Genomic DNA, 19,471 nt, shown 5'->3' with positions numbered 1-19,471 from the left:
TTGCTTGGTATTTCCATCTTTGTCTTTTCTTCCCTCTTTTTTCGGTTTTCCGCTGTGCTTGCGTAATATAGTTTCTATATTTTCTCTTTCTTTCATACCTTCGTCTAACTCTCTCTCTATTTGTCATTCGCTTTTTCATTCTTTTTGTCTATTTTGTCGCTACAAATTTCTTTTTTTCATGAACTCTCTTTCCTCGCTCTCTTTCTCAACTACTGAGCCAGACATCTCTCCTCCTTCTGTACTCTGTCTATTCTGCCTCGTTGCTATATGACATTTGATAACTCTAAGTTATGTTCTTCAAGCACGAATATATATAAAGCACGCTTAGAAGACTTCTGGTCCCACTGTCAGTGTTTTTGTGACAGACATTGTTAGAAAGGAACTATACATATTTACGCAAGTTGCAAAACTATAAACACGGCTCTTATTTGGATTTGTCTTTTATTAGCACTAATATTCTGTATTGTATCGTTATGAGACGGCAGATCTTTTCGGCAACTTTAGAGTGTGCCCTTTTTTGCTTGTAACACTGGTACTTCAAGAAACAATGTGCTTTCGTATGCTCTAAAAACACTTGCCTGATCAGGAACAGTAGCCGGAAGTTCAACCATACCGCCAGCAAGCCTCTGCAAATTGTGATAGCAGAAAAGTAGAGAATGAAACACACACTCAATCACATTTTCATATCATTGTTTATATCAGGAACGCAATAACTGGACAAAGGAAAAAAATATCTTAATCATTCTTATGCATGTTCTCCTATCGGTACCGCACAATGACTTCAATCTTTGCACACCTGGGCTGGATGAAAAGTTAGGACAATATATATATATATATATACATATATATATATATATATATATATATATATATATATATATATATATATATATATATATATATAACAGACAATATTACAAATGAATGTGTAATGGAAGATATTAGAACGAATGTATTGTGAATAAGAATAAGAAAAATATTAGCGTAACTCTTATCAGTGTAACCAAGACTAATTAATATGACTTTAATATATATATATATATATATACAAGCATATATATATATATATATATATATATATATATATATATATATATATATATATATATATATATATATATATATATATATATATATATATGTGTGTGTGTGTGTGTGTGTGTGTGTGTGTGTGTGTGTGTGTGAGAGGAATAAATGGCAAGAGAGAGATACTAGCCATAAATATTTCTTTCAATTTACACTATTCTATCTAAAAACGTTGGACAGTTGATGTTAGAAACTGTTTTCAACAGTTGAAATAAAACAATAACAGCATAGTAGGCTATCGATTCATTTCTTTCTTAAACGAGAAAAACGTATTTTGCTCACTGTAGGTTGAAGTGATAATTCACATTGCTGCAATGTGTCGTTTAGTTTGATTTTCGGCATTATTTTTCTGTCTGTGTACCAGTATACATACAAAATTCACACATACGAACAAAGTCATACACTCTTATCTGCACTCGCTTGGTCTCTGCTCGTGTCATGCACCTTGAACCTTATTTCTGGCACAGTCACTTACACGTTTCGCTCAACATAACTTATTGCAAAATTTTTATTAGAGGAAAAAACTCACCCGGACCCCTTGGTGACTGACATCTCCAAGACCTCGCGTGGGGACAGTCTGGAATTGAGTTAGTAATACATTAGGAATCTATATAACATAAAATTAAATAGTCCAAGCTGTATTGTTATGTAAATGGTGATTTTTCAAGGTAGATAAGTAATTGTGCAGTTGCCATTTATCCCGGTATAGATTTCATAAATGCCTTACATGCACTTTTGGAATGCAAGTTTCACTGAAGTTCGTTTACTAATCAGGCGAAAACGATTAAAACAATTTTTATTAACTGTTCTGTGGAGTTTTATCAGGTTTTTGGTGGTGTGTTTGTACTGTGCAGGGATTTTTAAGATAGCGTGACCATCCTTGCCTTACCGACCTGGTCTTTGATACACGTAATTGTTACCTCAACCCTCAACCGTTTGCCATCTTCCCTTCTTTTTTTGGTTGTATTGAGAGACGTTCACGCAAGCGCTCTTGAATTTGTAAACTCATTTTGTTCTCAGCACGTCTGTCATGTCAAAATATATTTCTGAATATTAAAGCAAATTAAATTTTGTTATCATACATTCTTGGTTAATGAAAAAAAATTGGGAGATCCCACGTGAAGTAGGAATCGATGGTATGCGGAGCACGAATGAGGAAGGCTGATATGTCTTTTTAAAATCAGTACAATGTCACGAGGCGGAGGCAAATTATGACATACATGACTTCATTTTCATGATTATCACGAGTGGACGTGTGGTTTACCTTTGTCATCTATTCACGTCCTCTGATAAGAAACTTGGTATGTGTTTAGCTAGCGACACAGCCACGAGCGCGCTATGAGCGTAGTATGCAGCCATGTTTAACAACACACACATATCAAGATTATCATGTTCGAACCTGTCATTTACATTCGTCGTCCATTCCCGTCTCGTTATATCAAATTTGGCATATGTGTCACTAGTGAAATGGCCGCGAGCACGCATGTAATAAGTATTATGGTTAAACAGGTCATTTACTTTCGTGTCTATTCACGTCACGTGACAACAGATTTCATATATTTGGAGCTAGTGCAAGAGCCGCGAGCGCATCATAAGCGTGGTGTGTTGTCATGTTTTATGTAACACACGTGACAAAATTATCATGTTCTCATCAGTCATATACCTTCGACATCCTTTGACGTTACCTAACACCAAATATGGTATATTTGGAGCTATAGCGAAACGGTCTCGAGTGAATCTTGAAGGGTCCAATATACACCGAGTTAACATTGACACGAACGCACGATGGGCGCAGCGACGCAACGCGAAAACAAGCGAACACTCTTTACACCAGTACACAGCAAGCTCAGTGCTTGCTGCCACATTGAAAAGCGCGTGGTGCCATGTGTTGCAAGCGCGGCGAAGAACACCCTCAACTGCCACGCAAGCAGACGCTCTGCAATACAAATGCGAAACTTTACAACCCGAGTGCGGCTGTAATCATGTTTGGCGCTGTTCTTGTGCTAGAAGTTTATGCTGCTTTCATGCGAAACGTCTAGAATACCCTTCTTGAGAGGCCGGGAAGTCTGCAGCACGTGCATTGCAGACTGCTGAAGCAATGTCATCAGGCACGTATTATCCGACTGAAAGAAACGCGAACAGCGTTAACTGCGGTGTGCCTTGGCCCTGATAAGGTAGAGCTTATGCTGTAAGCCGACGTCTACGTTCCGCTAGAATCCGGCTAACGATCATGCACCGCATGTGTAGCAATTGCCAAGCCTGCCGGGCACTCGGATCACACACGCGGTGCAAAAGTGCCAGCCAGAACAATATTTTATAATGCTTCAATTACGCCAGCTGTAAGCACATGCGGATTCACCTAGTGACAGTCAAGGCATGTCGCAATGCGGCCGAGTCGAAAGCAATACTTTCCGCGCCATTCACTTCTCCTTTTATCTTGATAGTAGGCCGTTACAGTTGTACTGAACATGCGTGGCGCGTGCATCTACGTGTGAGTCGTAATACGTATATCGTGTTATTAGGGAGCTTTAGAATACCGTTTGCAAGCGCTGCGGGCGTAGCGGGTGCCATATGAGTTTTAGAATGACGTTTTTCCTACTGGGATCCGCAACGCACGATCGCATCGCCACTGTAGCCTCAAAACAAGCGCTTGCGGGCCACACGCGGGCCGCCTTCCCTGCCCGTAGCTTCGAAACCAGCGTTTGCGGGCCACATGCGGGCCGCCATCACCACACGCAATTTCAGATTTTTCGCGTGCGGTCCGCGAACGCGAACGCCGACTCGCGTTACGACGCATGCGCAGTGGCAGCGACCACACCGCAAGGGCTCACGATACGCTATTCTAAAACTCCCTATTAACAAGCTGCCTGCGAAAGAGTACCGGCAGCAGTTTTGTGCCGCATACTACAGGCATACTACACGCAAATCGCTGCTGTAAAGTGGAGCAGCTGGTGTCACGCTTGCATTAGCGCAATAAGTATACTTATTCGTACACTTCGTTCGGCTCGTAGTTTTTCTGGCTGATTGCGATTGTATCTTATAGCACGACCGAGCTCAGCGTTTTTTTGTTGTTGTTGTGAATGGAAATATGTGCAATTGCAAAACGCCGCACCGGCACGATTCGCGCGATGCGCTGTAAACTTCAAAGACAGTCCCCAGAAATCTATTCCTTTTGCGTTGGTTGTTGATTGATATGTGGGGTTTAAAGTCCCAAAACCACCATATGATTATGAAAGAAGGCGTAGTAGAGGGCTCCAGTAATTACGACCACCTGGGGTTCTTTAACCCTCACCCAAATCTGAGCACACGGGCCGACAATATTTCCGCCTCCATCGGAAATGCAGCAGCCGCAGCCAGGATTGGATCCCGCGACCTGTGGGTCGGAGTACCTTAGCCATTAGACCACCACGGCAGGGCTCTTGCGCTGGTTGTTGCCACAACCGATGACAGCGCGACAGCGCAGTTGTACAAAGATCCCAGTTAACCCAGTTAAAAGATCCCAGTTTAAACTCCCAGAGCCACTGCATACCGTGATAGCGAGGCGCGCCTTGGCAGTTTTAAACAAATTATGCCGTCTCTGCGAGTAAGGGAAGGCGCCTGGGACGTACTCTCGTCTGTAGTCTGATTCCAGGCGCGACCGGCCCGACCAGCGTTCGTCGGCGCGGCCCGGCGGCAACCGGGTTGAAATGCGGCATGCTGCATTTTGCGCCGAAGACTTTTTCAAGACGGCACTACGTCAGCCTCTCTTCGTGACGAAGAGACGCCGCGCGTTCTCAAACATGAATGCGTCAAAGCAACGCGACCCGGCACGTGCCTGCGTGTACAGTCGAGTGCATAATTTTAGAGACCACGGAACACGTGCCGAGGCGCTGGCAGCTGCATGGCTCTGTTCGGGAGCACGTACTGCGCACGCTCGTCCCATATCACCTGGCAGCCTGCCCTTTCTCTCGTTTCAACGGCGCGCATATGGAAACGATGCGGACGGTGCAAAGTGCCACTTCTGCAGTCGCTGGGCAAGCACTGGTACTCCCGAGCGATAATATAGCGGCGAAAATGCCTCTAATGTAATAGCATGGCTCAAGCGCGCCATGCAATACGCTTTATTCCTTGATGCAGCACGGAAAACATGCAGTTTTTCGGCTTTTCTCAAACGAAGTTGCTTGATATGCTCATCCTGCAGTGATGAATTTTGTGCTCTGCCTCGGAGACGTTATGCCAGCTCCGTTTCTTGGTGCGAATATCGCGCGTGCAGTGGTATACAGTAAACCACTGAATATCGTGCGTCCAGAATGAATAGCCAGGAAATGCGATAAATAAACAGTTTATTCTAATAAGCCAGAAAAAAAGAGAAAACGATAGCTATAACTGCTATCCAGGAAAGATACTCCCAAATATGAAAAGACTTGAAAGTGAAAGCCAATGACATCTCTTGCAAGTCTCAATCCACATTATTTCACGCTTACTTGTCTTAATCTACTATATTGCATCCAATTAATGGGTTGACTTCAATCGGGGTTTATGGTTCGAGTAGTAGAAGACGACACATGAATATCTCAAATTCGAATCCAACAAACTCTTGGGTCGAGGCTCGACTCCTACCAATAGTAAGTGCAGGCGCTCGACGCGACAGAACAACGATATATAGAGAGAAATAAATTTTAATATATAGATATGACAAAGAGCTTCACCAATGTAACGACTTGGGAATGTTTGCTCATTCGGAGTTCTTTAACGTCCACTCATTATACTAGTTTCAAGTATCTCTCCTCTATCGAAATACGGCATGCGCGACTAGACTTGAAGATGCGTCTTTCGGGTCAGAAGCCGAGCATCGAAAATACTGCACCACCGCAGTGGCCTTAAAAGATTTATCCTTAATAAACCGAGTTTGTTTTCACCTTTCTTCCTCGGCTCTTTTCTGCAGCAGTTGGACGTTTGGTGGTTTCATGCATGTTCATAGACACATGATATTTGGACCAAGTATTACTACGTGCGTTATTTCGGCGAATGAGAGCGCAAAAGGCAACGCTGCTGGCTGAGCTTATTGATTGCCTAACTCGACATTCAAAATGTGATCACGCAGCGGATCACCTAGGAGTAACGTGCACTATATGCAGCACGCCGAAAAACGCAAATGATGTTCTGTCGTCACATTAGCGCTCGGCTTTTTCCATTGTCTTCACAGTGACTACAGAAGTGACACCTTGCACAGTCCGCATCGTTTCAAGATGCCCGCCGTTGAAACGAGCGAAAGGGCAGGCTGCCGGGTGATATGGACGAGCGTGCGCAGTACGCGCTCCCGGACAGAGCCGTGCCGCCGCCAGAAGGCGCAGCGACGCGCCTCGGCATGCGCTCCCATGGTCTCTAGAATTATGCACTCGACTGTACATGGCAGGCAAAACGGCGCCTGGCGTGGCATCGTCGGCGTGACGAGACAATATGAATGCCGGCGTGCACGCGCGCCGGGTCATATCGCATCGAAGTGTTCTGGCGCATTGAGGTTGGCGTGTAGTCATGTTCTTACATCACCCACATCTCAAGATTATAATGTTTTCACCAGTCACATACATTCGTCATCCGTTCACATCCCGTAATACCAAATTTGATATAGGTGGAGCTATTGATACGGCCGCGAGCACATCATGAGCGTGGTATGTAGTCTTGTTGTTACATGACACGCATGGCATGATTATCATGTTATGATCTGTCACTTGTGTTCACTATGCTGTAATGTCATACCTGTTTTGAAAAATCTCATGCGAACAAAACCACCGCAAGAGCAGCAAGACCATGCAGTGTAAATCATGGATTTTATGACATACTTGTCATGATTTTCATGTTATGACTAGTCACTCATGCTCGCCATACAGTCATATTATGCCATACCAATTCCGGTATAAATACCATTATCCGAACGGCATGAAGAGCTAACTGTCCTAGGTGGCTAAATAGATAGATAGATAGATAGATAGATCGATAGATAGATAGATAGATACCCTAGCAAAAGTTCTGATAGAAAAACTGATAGGCTATCAGGTTATTGACAGTTGTATCAGTCTGTGAATGTATCAGTCTATGAGTGTATTAGTCTATCAGTGTACCAGTACAGGTGTACCAGCCTATAAGTGTAGCGTTCTACTCTGATAGGCCCACAAGTGAATCGGTGCTTAGCCAACTGGCAGGGCACCGCTACATAAGAGCAAGCAGGACACAAATATGAACACAAAAATAACACAAAATATTTTATTTCAAGTGCCGTTTTTTGGTTAATCTTTTGATTCCATAAAGTCATTAATTTTGTTTGCCAAAGGTTTATTGAGGAGCTTCTTTATTTGCTCAACCACTCTAATCAGAACGATGTGCTTCAAAAAACGGTTGAAGAAATCTGCATGATCAAAAACAAAGCAAGTTACAGGCACTTATTAAGCGACAATTATGTGCTCTGTAAATAGAGGAGTCAATATGACAAGTAAATAAGTAGGAGTGCTACCAGTCTGCCTCTCTAATATTGTTTAAATTAGTTCGTGGATTCTTGCATAAAAGTACCGAGCTCCAGTAGGGAAAAGCTACACTTGAAGTTTTAGTAAGTAACTATAACACAAGTTGGCCGTGAAACCTCGGCTGATTACGTGCAAAAATGTAGCCACCAACTTCCATGAATTTCGGTCAGATTGCAAAATTTCACCTACCTGAAAACACAGCATATGTTTCTTTCTCCAAGGGAGATTTCGCCTCCCCTTTAGACCGATTGGAGGCTGCGCAAGTACCACTTCTACCAACTAGGCCTGCTGTATAAAAATGGCAACGGCCACCTCATGAACAAAACGGGTCTGTCTTTTCAAGCCCATGGGAAGATTGTACAACCTCTTGGGAACGGCAATTCCTTTGCTACGATGCACCTATAAAACAGGTCAAAGATGATGTGCACACATTAGTTTGTCAATGCACATTTTCTCATTAAAGCAAAGCAATATATCTTCAAGACAAAGCATACTAGAGTTTTATGATACCTCTCTGTCAGTGGGCACATAATTGATAAGCGGAGCAGCCTCCCTCACGCTTGGGTGGGCTACTTCAGGGCTGTCCGTGGTCGCTGTGGTGGTTCCAGCGTGGCAACACATAGTGGTGGCAAAGGTGCTAGTCGTTTTTGTTTTTGAGGCTTGCGGCTGCAACACACGCAAAGGACAAGGTTCCTTGTTTCAATGAAAAAGTAGAGTATGCAGAAATAAAGTATATTGCACCCTTAATTGTCACGGTAGCATCCTAGGTGTGCATGGTCAAATAATATATATGATAAACATAGCATGCAGTTGAGATATGCAATTAAAGTGTAATGATACGTTGCATGTCACGTCTCAAAACCATGGTGTGATTATACGGGATGCCATGGTGGAGGGCTCAAGAAATGTTGACCAAGTGGTGTTCTTTTTAATATCCACCACACTTTGAAAGTTGTAAAAGCACATTCTCAAGTGATTAGAAAAACATGCATGCATCCCTGCCACCCATGAGCTTACACTTCATTCTGCTTTTCAGCAAAATTGCACGCTATAAGAATAGGGCAACTTGCTGCTTCATACAACCCTAGCAGCAGTGCGTTACAACAGCTTATGAAGAAATGATAAACCTGTTTGGAAATTATTGCTGCGAAGGGCATTTTCCAGTAGGCTTATTCTTTCGAATACTTTTGTACTTTGAGCCCTCAGCATGTATATTCACTTCTTTGAGAAGCTCTTTCTCTTCCTTTTTTCAGCATCAGCAAACAGCCGGCCTCCCTGCTGCTTCTTAAAACAGTTGCTGACTTGCTTTGTCTTCTGCTTAACAGCAGCTTGACGTCGTGTTTCTTACAACTGCAGACAACCCAACACACAAATTTCACTGCTAGTTCGCAAGCAAAAACAGGGCGTATATCCACACAAGCAGAAATAATTTAAACCAGTCAATTGTACAAAAAAATTTGACGTAGATGCGCTCATACCACGATAAAATAAAATAGCTCTTCAGCATACTGCAACTTTACTACCACCTTCAATACGATTTTCCGGCGCCCGCGCAGTAGTGGAGCAGCGATGCTCTAATATATTCGCTAAGGGGGCGGGGAGTATATCAGAGCAGTGGTGCTTCATGTGTGACACGGCACCACGTGCAGAGCAAAATTGGCTGTCTATTTAATAGCATCGCAGTAGCACATCAGCCGCAATGTCAACGATAGCCAAACTTGGCTGTCGGTAATAATTACGCTGCAAGTAGCATATCAGCTGCAGTGTGACCAATTGCAACTTACTTTTTAAATGGCTCATTGTCCACTTCATTGGAACTGCAGCAATCGGAGGAGTCGCAATCGGGTCTGCGAAATGGATGGTCGTTTTTCTGTTGCATTCCTTGCATCATCCTCGGTGCTTAAGAAAATATGAGCAGTAAATAACTTCAGAATGACTGCTTCTTCCTCCTTGTTTCCGTATTGGGAATACAAGAGGCGCGGACTTACCGTAAAGCTTAATCACTTGAGTGTGATAGCGGCCACAGTGTGTTATCCTTCCAGAACACCCGGTACCACTTGTGAGGATCATATTTGCCCGTATCCTTCTGATTGATGTACTTACATTCACTTACCGAAACTATTATTTTTATTTATCATCACGAAACCAAACATCTTGGAGAATTGCGAGTGTACAGGCGCGATACTGAGCAATCAAGAGACGCAACAATGTTCACATGCGCTACACACCCACCAGGGCCGCAACGAACATGCTATTGATGACGATGGCAGTGACATTTGTGGATCTCCAAACCGGTAGGTGTTCTGCAGATTTCCCGAGTAGTTTATGCAACAACGAGTCCACAACTTCTTCCTCAACACAACGCAATTTAGTTTCTGAAAACAAAAATATTTGTTTGCAAAAAAAACATTTACTTCATCTTTTTACAACTTTATAGGGTAGTTTTTTAGAGCTCACAGCAAATAATATATAAACAATGAACACAGTTACTGTAAAATGGTGACGCTGTGCATAGCCTCCAAGATGGCAAACGCGCAATGACGGGCGCGCAGCGGCAATTTCAGAGGTCATGCGCTGTGTCGCCATACTCGCGTTGGTTAGGCTAGATGGCGCTAGCCGCCGCCCAATTTAAAGGGTACAGCCATATCAATCCATTTGTCCATCCATCTATCACATCGTTATGGCTACAATCACGGAGGAAGGCACGTGGAGGAAGGACCTTTCCTTCCTCCGTTGCAACAATCATCTAGCCATAATGGCAGTCAGCGACTATGTCAGCTACCAGCATGGCGACGACCACCGTGCTCCCTGGCGACCACAGTACAATACACATTAAGCACGCGAGGTGTTCTGTAGGGTCACTACCTCGCACCGTGATCTTGCGGCACATGTTATAGTTTTCGACAAAATCCGTGCCGCGTGCTTAACATTTAGGGCACAGCAAGCAGGGTGTGATGGTGAAGCCTTGGTCGATGTAATCGCTGTTTACCCGTTCACTTATTATCAGTCTTGCAGCCTCACTTAGCGTGAACACCATCAAGCGCACTATTTGCAGCTTGTGTCAATTTCGACGAGGGATGGCTTCAACTCAACCTCAGTCTCGATCAAAAAGAAAAAAAAACGCTATTTGGAGCCTGGATCGCAATATGTAGTACCAAGGACAAGGAGCGCTGGAGGCGCAGTCGGCCAACCAGCTACACTCAACAAGAGCATTCCTCAGTCGTTAGCTGGTAATTGATGTTCCGGAGTACCAGCCTTCGACACGCCAAGTCTGAGTGATGCACATTTTGACAGCAATGAAAATCCTGATCCCGACGACACTTACGGCTTCGAGGAAAACTTTCTCAGCGATTCCGACCGGACTTCAGATGCGGCTCGCGACAATGTTGGCATGAGCGACACTTTTTAAATGCAACAATGACATGTATTTTACACTGGTGCATGTCATTAAACTGCCAGGCTCTGTGTGTGTGCTCATGTGTGTGAGGCTTACATCAAAACTATTCAAGAACCCATCTCACATTGGTATTTGCTCAGAAAAAGAGAAAAAAAGTAGTGCTTCTACCAAAGTATGTGGCCAGTGTGTTTGCACATTAAAGTTGGATGTGTTTGCTATGTTGCTGATGTACCAAACTTGTTTAAAACTTGTGACATATATAGCCAGTCTAATGTAAGTTTAGCAAGGTAGGACAACTAAATGTTGGCTTGATCCTTTCTATTGTTGTTCTCTTCACAATTGAACCTTTCTCATGATAGGAAGTTTCTTGTGTGTGTGTGTGTGTGTGTGTGTGTGTGTGTTTTACAGTCAAATGCTTTAGCCTTAATTAGTACATGGTTTTCGATTTATCAATATTGTGAGGATTACAGACAAGTAATATTGCAGGCCTGTGCCACTGCTTGGGCTTTGTGAAAAGACACACCTGTGAATAACAGATGCTGCTATCAACATATCAGCCAAATCTTGCAGCTGCAAGTGACGTTTTTATATAGATGACTGTGCTCACTTCGAATTTTCGGATGCCTGTATGTGGTGTAAAACAACTGAAAGCATGCTATTGGCTTATAGCCGAAATAAATCAAGAGCAGCGTTTTAATTGAATGGGCTTCTTGCCACAGTGTGCTGCCGCATGCTGGCACTGCTGTCCAAAATCTTCTAACATTGCATAGTCACACTCGCACATGGGAATGACAACACGAAAAAGCTACTGTGTTTCTTCAAGCATGCTCTAGCTCATAATGGGTGCTTACAAATCGCACTTCTTTACTGCCATTCCTCCCTGTAGTTTTTGGCGCAGCTAGTTGGGACCGACGAGAAAAAAAGAGAAAGCGGTTGAAGTGCGCAATAAACCCCTCAACTTGCATTGAAATATTTCTGGCAGTGAATTTGCGAAGCATTAAGTTTTGATGATGAGGTCCTATAATGAATACTCAAAGAAGCATTTCATTGTTTCTTTAAACTATCTCATCCAGTATGGATTATGACACTAATGTAGTGGCTCGTCATTAAAGGCAAAGCACTATGTGGGAGAGACGGCTGGTGTTGGCTTGTGTTGTGAAAGGGAGAAACTGCAGAACCACCCGAGGCTTTGGAATCCACGCCGTTTGGAAAAATTACTGTATCAGCATGCTCATTTCACAGTAGTGGACTGATTATTAAGTTATCTCCCTTAGAATGTTTACTGGTCCTATTACTTAAAATTTAGAAATTATGGTAATATCGATCTGTGATGAAAAGTTTTGTTTGTATTGTTTCAAGTTATGTTTATACTGTCATCTGATAAGCTTTGGATACTAGTATCTTGAAATTTTTAGATGTCATCTATCATTGTTAGCATTAACTGTGTTGCTATCTGGCACCTGCAATTCCATTTGTACACAGAAAAAAGCGTTCATCTAGGATGAAAGCTGCTTTGCATATTTAAAACTCAGTTTGTCAATTATGCACCACCATGAAACATTGTACATTTTATTCTACGCATCCAAAAGCTGCCAGTTGCACTCTTGAGTCATCATAATATTTCACACAATGGTCGTCAAGTGTTCAATAGAAAACACTGATACACTAATATACATGCAGAAATGACCAATCACATATACGTGGGCAGTGTGTTAAAAAAAGAACTACCGTTAAAATGACAGTAATGCATCCTATGAAGATCTGATGAATGAACAAAAGACTAAAAACTCATAGACTAATATATGCCATATAAATGACCAATCAAACTTATTCAAAAGCTGGTAGCACTGGTAAGACTGTGTATCAGTCTGATATGAGACTGGTACAACTTAAAGGAAACTGTATGAGACTGATTCATACCTCTATCAGAATTTTTGTTAGATAGATAGATAGATAGATAGATAGATAGATAGATAGATAGATAGATAGATAGATAGATAGATAGATAGATAGATAGATAGATAGATAGATAGATAGATAGATATTCTCAAAATCGACGAAGTTCGCTAAGAAACATTTTTTGTTCAAAATATGCTTCTAGTTAACAAAGAAAAACAAATGACTAAAATATCACGTTTTTCTGTTCAGGAAACGGAGGTATCAGTTGCGCCGATATCTCTTAGTTGCGTGCGCGGGCGATGGCTTTTCTGTGAGTAAGTGCCATGCGATGGAGCCAGGCGGTGAACAGGGTGGAGCTAACCGCATACCGACAAAGCTAGCCATCGTCTGAAGGACCGCCAGGAGGCGCCAAGCTGTGAAGTTATGTTCAGACTGCAGTCCGCTTTCTCGAAGCTTTTCTAAGAGCAATTTCGCGCAAACTCATCTAACAATCTTATAGTCTGCTTTGTGAAGTTCTCCTGATTCCACGGGTACCCAAAGCTTGGGCCAGGATCAACTTTACGAGAAGAAACTATCGCAGGCAGATTGGATGACCTTGTGGAGAGCTCACCTTAACGACCATGGCCGGCGTCGCGCGTCCCGGAAGGCACTCCAACGTGCGGAACACGACGGTGTTGTGTGTTTCTGGGAGCGCGGACTAGTAGACAGTGAACTTTACACACTTGCTTTGCTGCCACGGGACAAGGATCGAAGGTGAGCGATGTTTAGCTCACTTTCTTCACCTGTTTTGTGACACGACAAAATGCCGGCGGGAAAGCTCTATCAGCCTAAGCGCTCCGCCTAACTAGGCAGGAGCGGTGGTCACTTTTCCTTTATTCTTCCAAGCATGCCTGGCCGGGGCTGATCGTCTTTTTTCGCCGAATGGAAGTTGACGAAGCTTATTCAAGCCCTTCTCGGGCACCGGATTCACTCACCGCTGACACGGACGCGAGTGGCGCCTCGTTTCGGCGGGCAAAGGATGACAAACTAGCGTCTGTTGACGCGACACTCGGAAACAAGACTGGCGACGCGACTTGTTCGGAACGCCGTGGAAGGACTGAGGATGCCTGGTATGCCGTTTTATCGCGCAGGAGAAGAAAAACCAGTTAAAAAAGCAGCAATCCCAGATGAAGAAGACTGTGAACGCGAACAAAAAATTTGAAAGCGATCCGCCCACCGAAAAACAAAAACGTGAAGCCACGCACGGATTCACACGGAAAAAGCGACGCGGCCAACCTCCCCTACAAAAAAGGTCATCACAATTATTTTGAGGTCACATAAGGGTCTCTGGGTTTAAATCATATTGGGACTGGAACTCTCTAGGGCTGTGATAAATGCCTGCCAACGAAGTTTCGATGGCAATGACTTTCTGTTGCGGGTTCACCCAGGAACGAACATTGTAATCCTATCTACGCCAAGCATGAAGATAGCGAGTAGGCTGCGAGGTGTCAGTCAACTAAAGATCAGGGGACAAATCCAAGCTTTCAATGCATACGTGGCGAACCCCGAAGGCGTCTTGCGAGGAATTGTACATGGAATACCTGCCGGGACTTCGCAATATCAACTAATGGAGAACCTACGTGTCTGGACTCAAGGGGTGAATATTGAGAGAGCAAGAATGTCGGGCTCGTCTAAAACGACAATTATCACATTCACGGGCAATGTGCTACCGAAGAGCGTATACATAATGGGTGCCGAGTTAATTTGCTACCCATACAAGTCAACAGTGCAGGTGTGCAAGATATGGCTCCAAACCAGACACCGTATCGACGTCTGTCCAACTCCTAATTTCAATGTATGCCTCAAGTGCAGGGCAAGAGAACCAATTCAAGGACACGACTGCATCCCTAAGTGTGTCATCTGTGACGGTGAACACCCCACAGGAGATAGTCTGTGCAAGAAAAAACTTAAGAACTTCGCTCCTTCAAAGAAACTGAGGACAGATCAGCTAAAACACTGGGTTAGCGAACCTGAATGTACCGGCGATGCCAAGCCGTCCGAAGAATTCCCTCCACTAAGGCTGGACATGCCTCGATGGTTCAGCTCGGACCGGCAGTAAGAGCGTCAGTCAAGGTCAAGTTCACGATCCCGATCGAGATCCCAGTCAAGGTCGCAATCGAGATCTCGTTCAAGGAGTTACAGACGACATCACACTAACACGGCACCTCCGGCCTCTGGGAAATCCAGCTTAAAGAACCCACGAAAGCATCGCAGATCTCCGGCCGAGGTGGGTTCCTGCGAGGAATCACAAGATGCCCTAACCGCTGGCCGGACTAACATAAATCAGGTGAGCTTTGCGGGGGCAGTGTCTTCCAATGCTCCTATAAGAGAAAATCCACAATATAAGAAAATATTGGAAGAAAATAAAAGACTGACTCAAGAGGTCAAACAGCTCAAAAAAAAAAAACAAATGACCGAAGAGCGAAATAAGTTACAGGCAGCGATATTTTCATTAGAGAGACGGCTAGAGGCTAAACTACGACCACAAAACTTTACCGGAATAGCTGGAGAATGTAGTCAGAAAACGACATATCAACAGTCAATAAAACACACCCTTTTGGGGGGCAGCGCGGTGTCGGCTGAAGTTGAGGAAGGGTTGGTGTAGGCAGGTACAATAACCACTACAAAATAACACAGCAAATACAGGCGCAGTTAGACGAAAACAGGGAAGGTATAGCTAACGTTAATAAACTGCTAGTCGATTTCATGAAAGATATAAAATATTTCGTCGCCGAAGAAATAAAACCTGAAAGGCAGTAGGTGAATGATGCTGTGAGCAGCTTGCAAAGGGCGATAAACAAGCGCTCTCGCTCGACCTCTGCTAGAAATAGCAAACAATTTAAGGGGAATCGTGAAGACGCGGAAGCACTCATGCATCATGGCCAAAAATAACCAGAGAAGTGTGGAACAATTAAAGATGTGGCAAAGCAATTGCCAAACATTTCACAAACGCGCCGCAGCACTCCACAGTTATATCAATGTGGCACCAATTAAACACGACGTTATTTGCTTGTAAGAAATTGGTGCCAGAATAGTGAAGTTTCAGGGTTATTATGTTTTTCAGAATCCAAATTATCCCCGCGTAGCGACGCTAGTGAGCAAGATGATTGCGGCAATAGATAAGTGCATAGGAACGCTACAGATCAATTACCATCATCATAATCATCATCATCATCATCATCAGCAGCAGCAGCAGCCTGACTACGTCCACTGCAGGACAAAGGCCTCTCCCATGTTCCGCCAGTTAACCCGGTCCTGTGCTTGCTGCTGCCAATTTATACTCGCAAACTTCCTAATCTCATCGGCCCACCTAACCTTCTGTCTCCTCCTAACCCGCTTCCCTTCTATGGGAATCCAGTTTGTTACGCTTAATGACCAGCGGTTATCCTGTCTACACGCTACATGCCCAGCCCATGTCTATTTCCTCTTCTTTATTTCATCTTTATTTATTTTGTTTATCAATCAACATATTATGTAGAGACACAATCCCGGACCTCACTTTCACCTTCAACCTCAAAGACGCATCCTGGACAAACCTGGAGGTAAATCTAGGAAGCGACCAATATATTATAAGCGTCTCCATGTCGACTCCCAAACTGCGCAGATTGATAGGCAACGCGGCGATCACAGATTGAACTGAGTTTAGGAAATGAGATTCTCCACCCAACTCTGTACCGGATTCAATAGGGGCATGATCGGAGTACATAAAGTCGGTACACGTCATCACTACGAAGAAAATAGCCAGAACCATAGAGACGCCAGCAGTAGACAGCCGTCTGCTACACCTATAGGAAAGCAGGCGCAGCCTACTAAAGCGTTGGAAACGTCAACGCCTGAATAGGACACTACTGCGTAGGATCGCTGCTCTTGCAGAGGAAGCAAATGACTATGCAAGTAAATTGGCTACCAAGGGATGGGTTGAAATCTGCAGTACGCTTCAATTCCACTGACCACCGCGAAAACTTGGTCCATCCTAAGAAATATTCTTGATCTAGACAAGTCCAAATCTAGAACAAGCAAAACACTGCACAAAATTGCAGAAACATTTCCGGGCACGGACGACCACCTCGTGAAAGCCCTCAAAGAGATATATTGGCGATAGTCCACCAAGTCATTCGGCTAATCACATGAGTTACAGCGAAGCTAGAAATGAGAAACTAGACGAGCCGATAACAAAGAAGGAGGTCTTTGCGGCAGCCCAGGCAGCCAAGAGGAACACAGCCCCCGGTGAAGACCAAATTACGAATGCGATGTTAATAAACCTTGGCGACAAAGCCATCGAAGGCCTGACAAAACAATTAATGAACACTATGGGCTCAAAGGGAAGGTCCCTGCAGAATGGGAAACCACCAAATTTATAACCATTCCGCAACCCAGAAAAAAGACCTCCCTGCAGGCGCTCAGACCTATATCACTTACGTTAAGTATGGGGAAGCGTTTCGAACGGTTCGTTCACACCAGACTTCAGAATTTCATAGAGGACAGGGGGCTATTTCCGGCCGCCATGCTGGGCTTCCGCAGTAGTTTCTTAACACAGGACGCTTTCCTCCTGATACACGAAGACGTCCTCAAGAGCGTTCCCAAAGGTAAAGAGCATTTGTTGCTTGCTCTAGACCTAAATGGAGCTTTTGACAATATCTTTCATGAAGCTATAATCTCAGAGCTAATTATAATTGGTTGTGGGGAAAGGATATATACCTATATAAAGGATTTTCTCGCCGATCGGGAGGCGACAATTGGCATTTCGAGCGTTAGGTCTGAGCCATTCCGAATGCCAAACAAGGTAACGCCTCAAAGAGCCATAATATCTGCTCTGTTGTTTAATATCGCCATGAGTTCACTCGCTCGGGCCTTGGATTGCGTACGACAGCTAGGTTATGCCCTCTACGCTGACGACATTACTCTGTGGGCCACACGGGGGTCCCTGGCCAGCAAAGAGCAGACTCTGCAAGAGGCGGCACTAGCTGTCGAAAACTTTGCCAGAACCAGTGGTCTCAGCTGCGCACCCGAAAAATCGGAGGTGATCAGAATACACAGCAAACGCTACAAAAGATTGGAAGATTGGAAATTGAAATCGAAAAGCAGAAAATTAAAGAAGTAACCATCGCCTGCATCTTGGGTTTCTGGATTCAAAGCAATAGTAGGGCAAATCACACTATCGGTATTGTTAAATTTGCAACTAAACAAGCGGCTAGGATGATTCAGAGGATAACGTTCTACAAAAAAGGCATGAAAGAAAGTGATACTGTCCGTTTAGTGCAGGAGCTCGTAATGAGCGAATTGACATACAACTTGCCTTTCCACACGGTGAACAAGAGCGAGGAAGAGCAAGTAGATTCTATCATCAGAGGGGCTTACAAGGCAGCATTAGGCTTACCGATAAGCACTTCGACACAAACACTTCTCGAGATAAGCTTGCATAACACGTACGCTGAACTGAAAGCAGCAACATGGATCTCTCAGCGCAACCGCCTCAGCCAGACGAAATCGTGAATGAATCAGAAAATTAGTAATAGGCAATGAGAACGTGCTATACGTTGACGCTTCGAGGTATAACTGGAAGCGCTGCGTCATCACAATGGTAAGCAGCGACATGAGAAACATAGCGTTCAGCGCATCACTGTACACTACATCGATCATTAAGGCCGAGTGTTTCGCCCTCGCATTGGCGATTAAGGGCCAAACCTTATAAGCGTGAAAATGCACGCGACAGCGACGAGCGATGCGACGGAGATCGTCTTCGCGCGATCAGTCGCTAGCGCAGGCAAACCTCATTCATGCGACGGCTTCGGGGAGCGAACTTCACTGTTGCTGGCATGAGGCAGTCTACTCGCACCAAGAAAACCGTGTAGTGAGCGGTATGTAATTTAAAAATAAGATATATTGTTGTGTAACCGAACGGAAAGTGTTTATGAATGCCTTGCAGCACTTTTTTATATGCGCATGCGTAAACATTGCATTATTTCTTGTTGCGCATACGTGACTCGGGCAGGGTCACGTGCACTATGTAGTCCTTGTCTTTTCCGGTTTTTTGCTATGGGCTGCTTGAGCGCAGCACTTCCGGGCGATGAGCGACGGTTTCCAAATCTGGAGAACTGAGCGATCACGCGAAAACGAGCACGCGACACGTCACGTGAACACCTTGTTTCGTCGCTCATAGAATCGCTCGTCGCTGTCGCATGCATTTTCACGCTTATGAGGCTTGCTCCTAAAAAACGAGAGCGCAGCGACGGCCAGACGTACATCACAATGCTCTCAGATTCGCAAAAAGCGTGCTGGCTATTCACAAAAGGCCGCCTCCCATTAAACATTTGCAAATTTTTAGGCGGCAAATTGAGCAACACTTATAAGTTGGTCTGGTGCCCGGGACATGCAGGCCTAGGAGGTAACGAGAGGGCGGACACTCTAGCTCGAGCGTTCACGAACCGAGCGCAGCAGCAGCCTTTCTCGCTGTTACCACTATCCAGCAACGACGGCTTTCGTGAGGAGGAGGAAAACGAGCCGGCTCGGATGGCTCCGCGGGAGCTTCTTGCTCACCAGCGATGCACGC

The 19,471-nt window shown here is 44.4% G+C and overlaps 1 protein-coding gene across 1 annotated transcript in view; it reads right to left on the bottom strand.

Moving 5' to 3' along the window:
- LOC142765973 (uncharacterized) overlaps nt 1-19,471 on the bottom strand; it is a 150,336-nt gene that overhangs the window by 112,172 nt on the left and 18,693 nt on the right. The window contains exons 3-4 of the mRNA XM_075867781.1: nt 1,616-1,663; nt 579-626 (exon numbers count right to left, since the gene is read on the bottom strand). Coding sequence (XP_075723896.1) covers nt 579-626; nt 1,616-1,663 — 96 coding nt within the window. The remainder of the gene's footprint in view (nt 1-578; nt 627-1,615; nt 1,664-19,471) is intronic.

Source organism: Rhipicephalus microplus, chromosome 6, assembly GCF_043290135.1.
Source record: "Rhipicephalus microplus isolate Deutch F79 chromosome 6, USDA_Rmic, whole genome shotgun sequence".
Lineage (NCBI taxonomy): Eukaryota > Metazoa > Arthropoda > Arachnida > Ixodida > Ixodidae > Rhipicephalus > Rhipicephalus microplus.
This window is presented reverse-complemented; position numbering and strand designations above follow the sequence as displayed.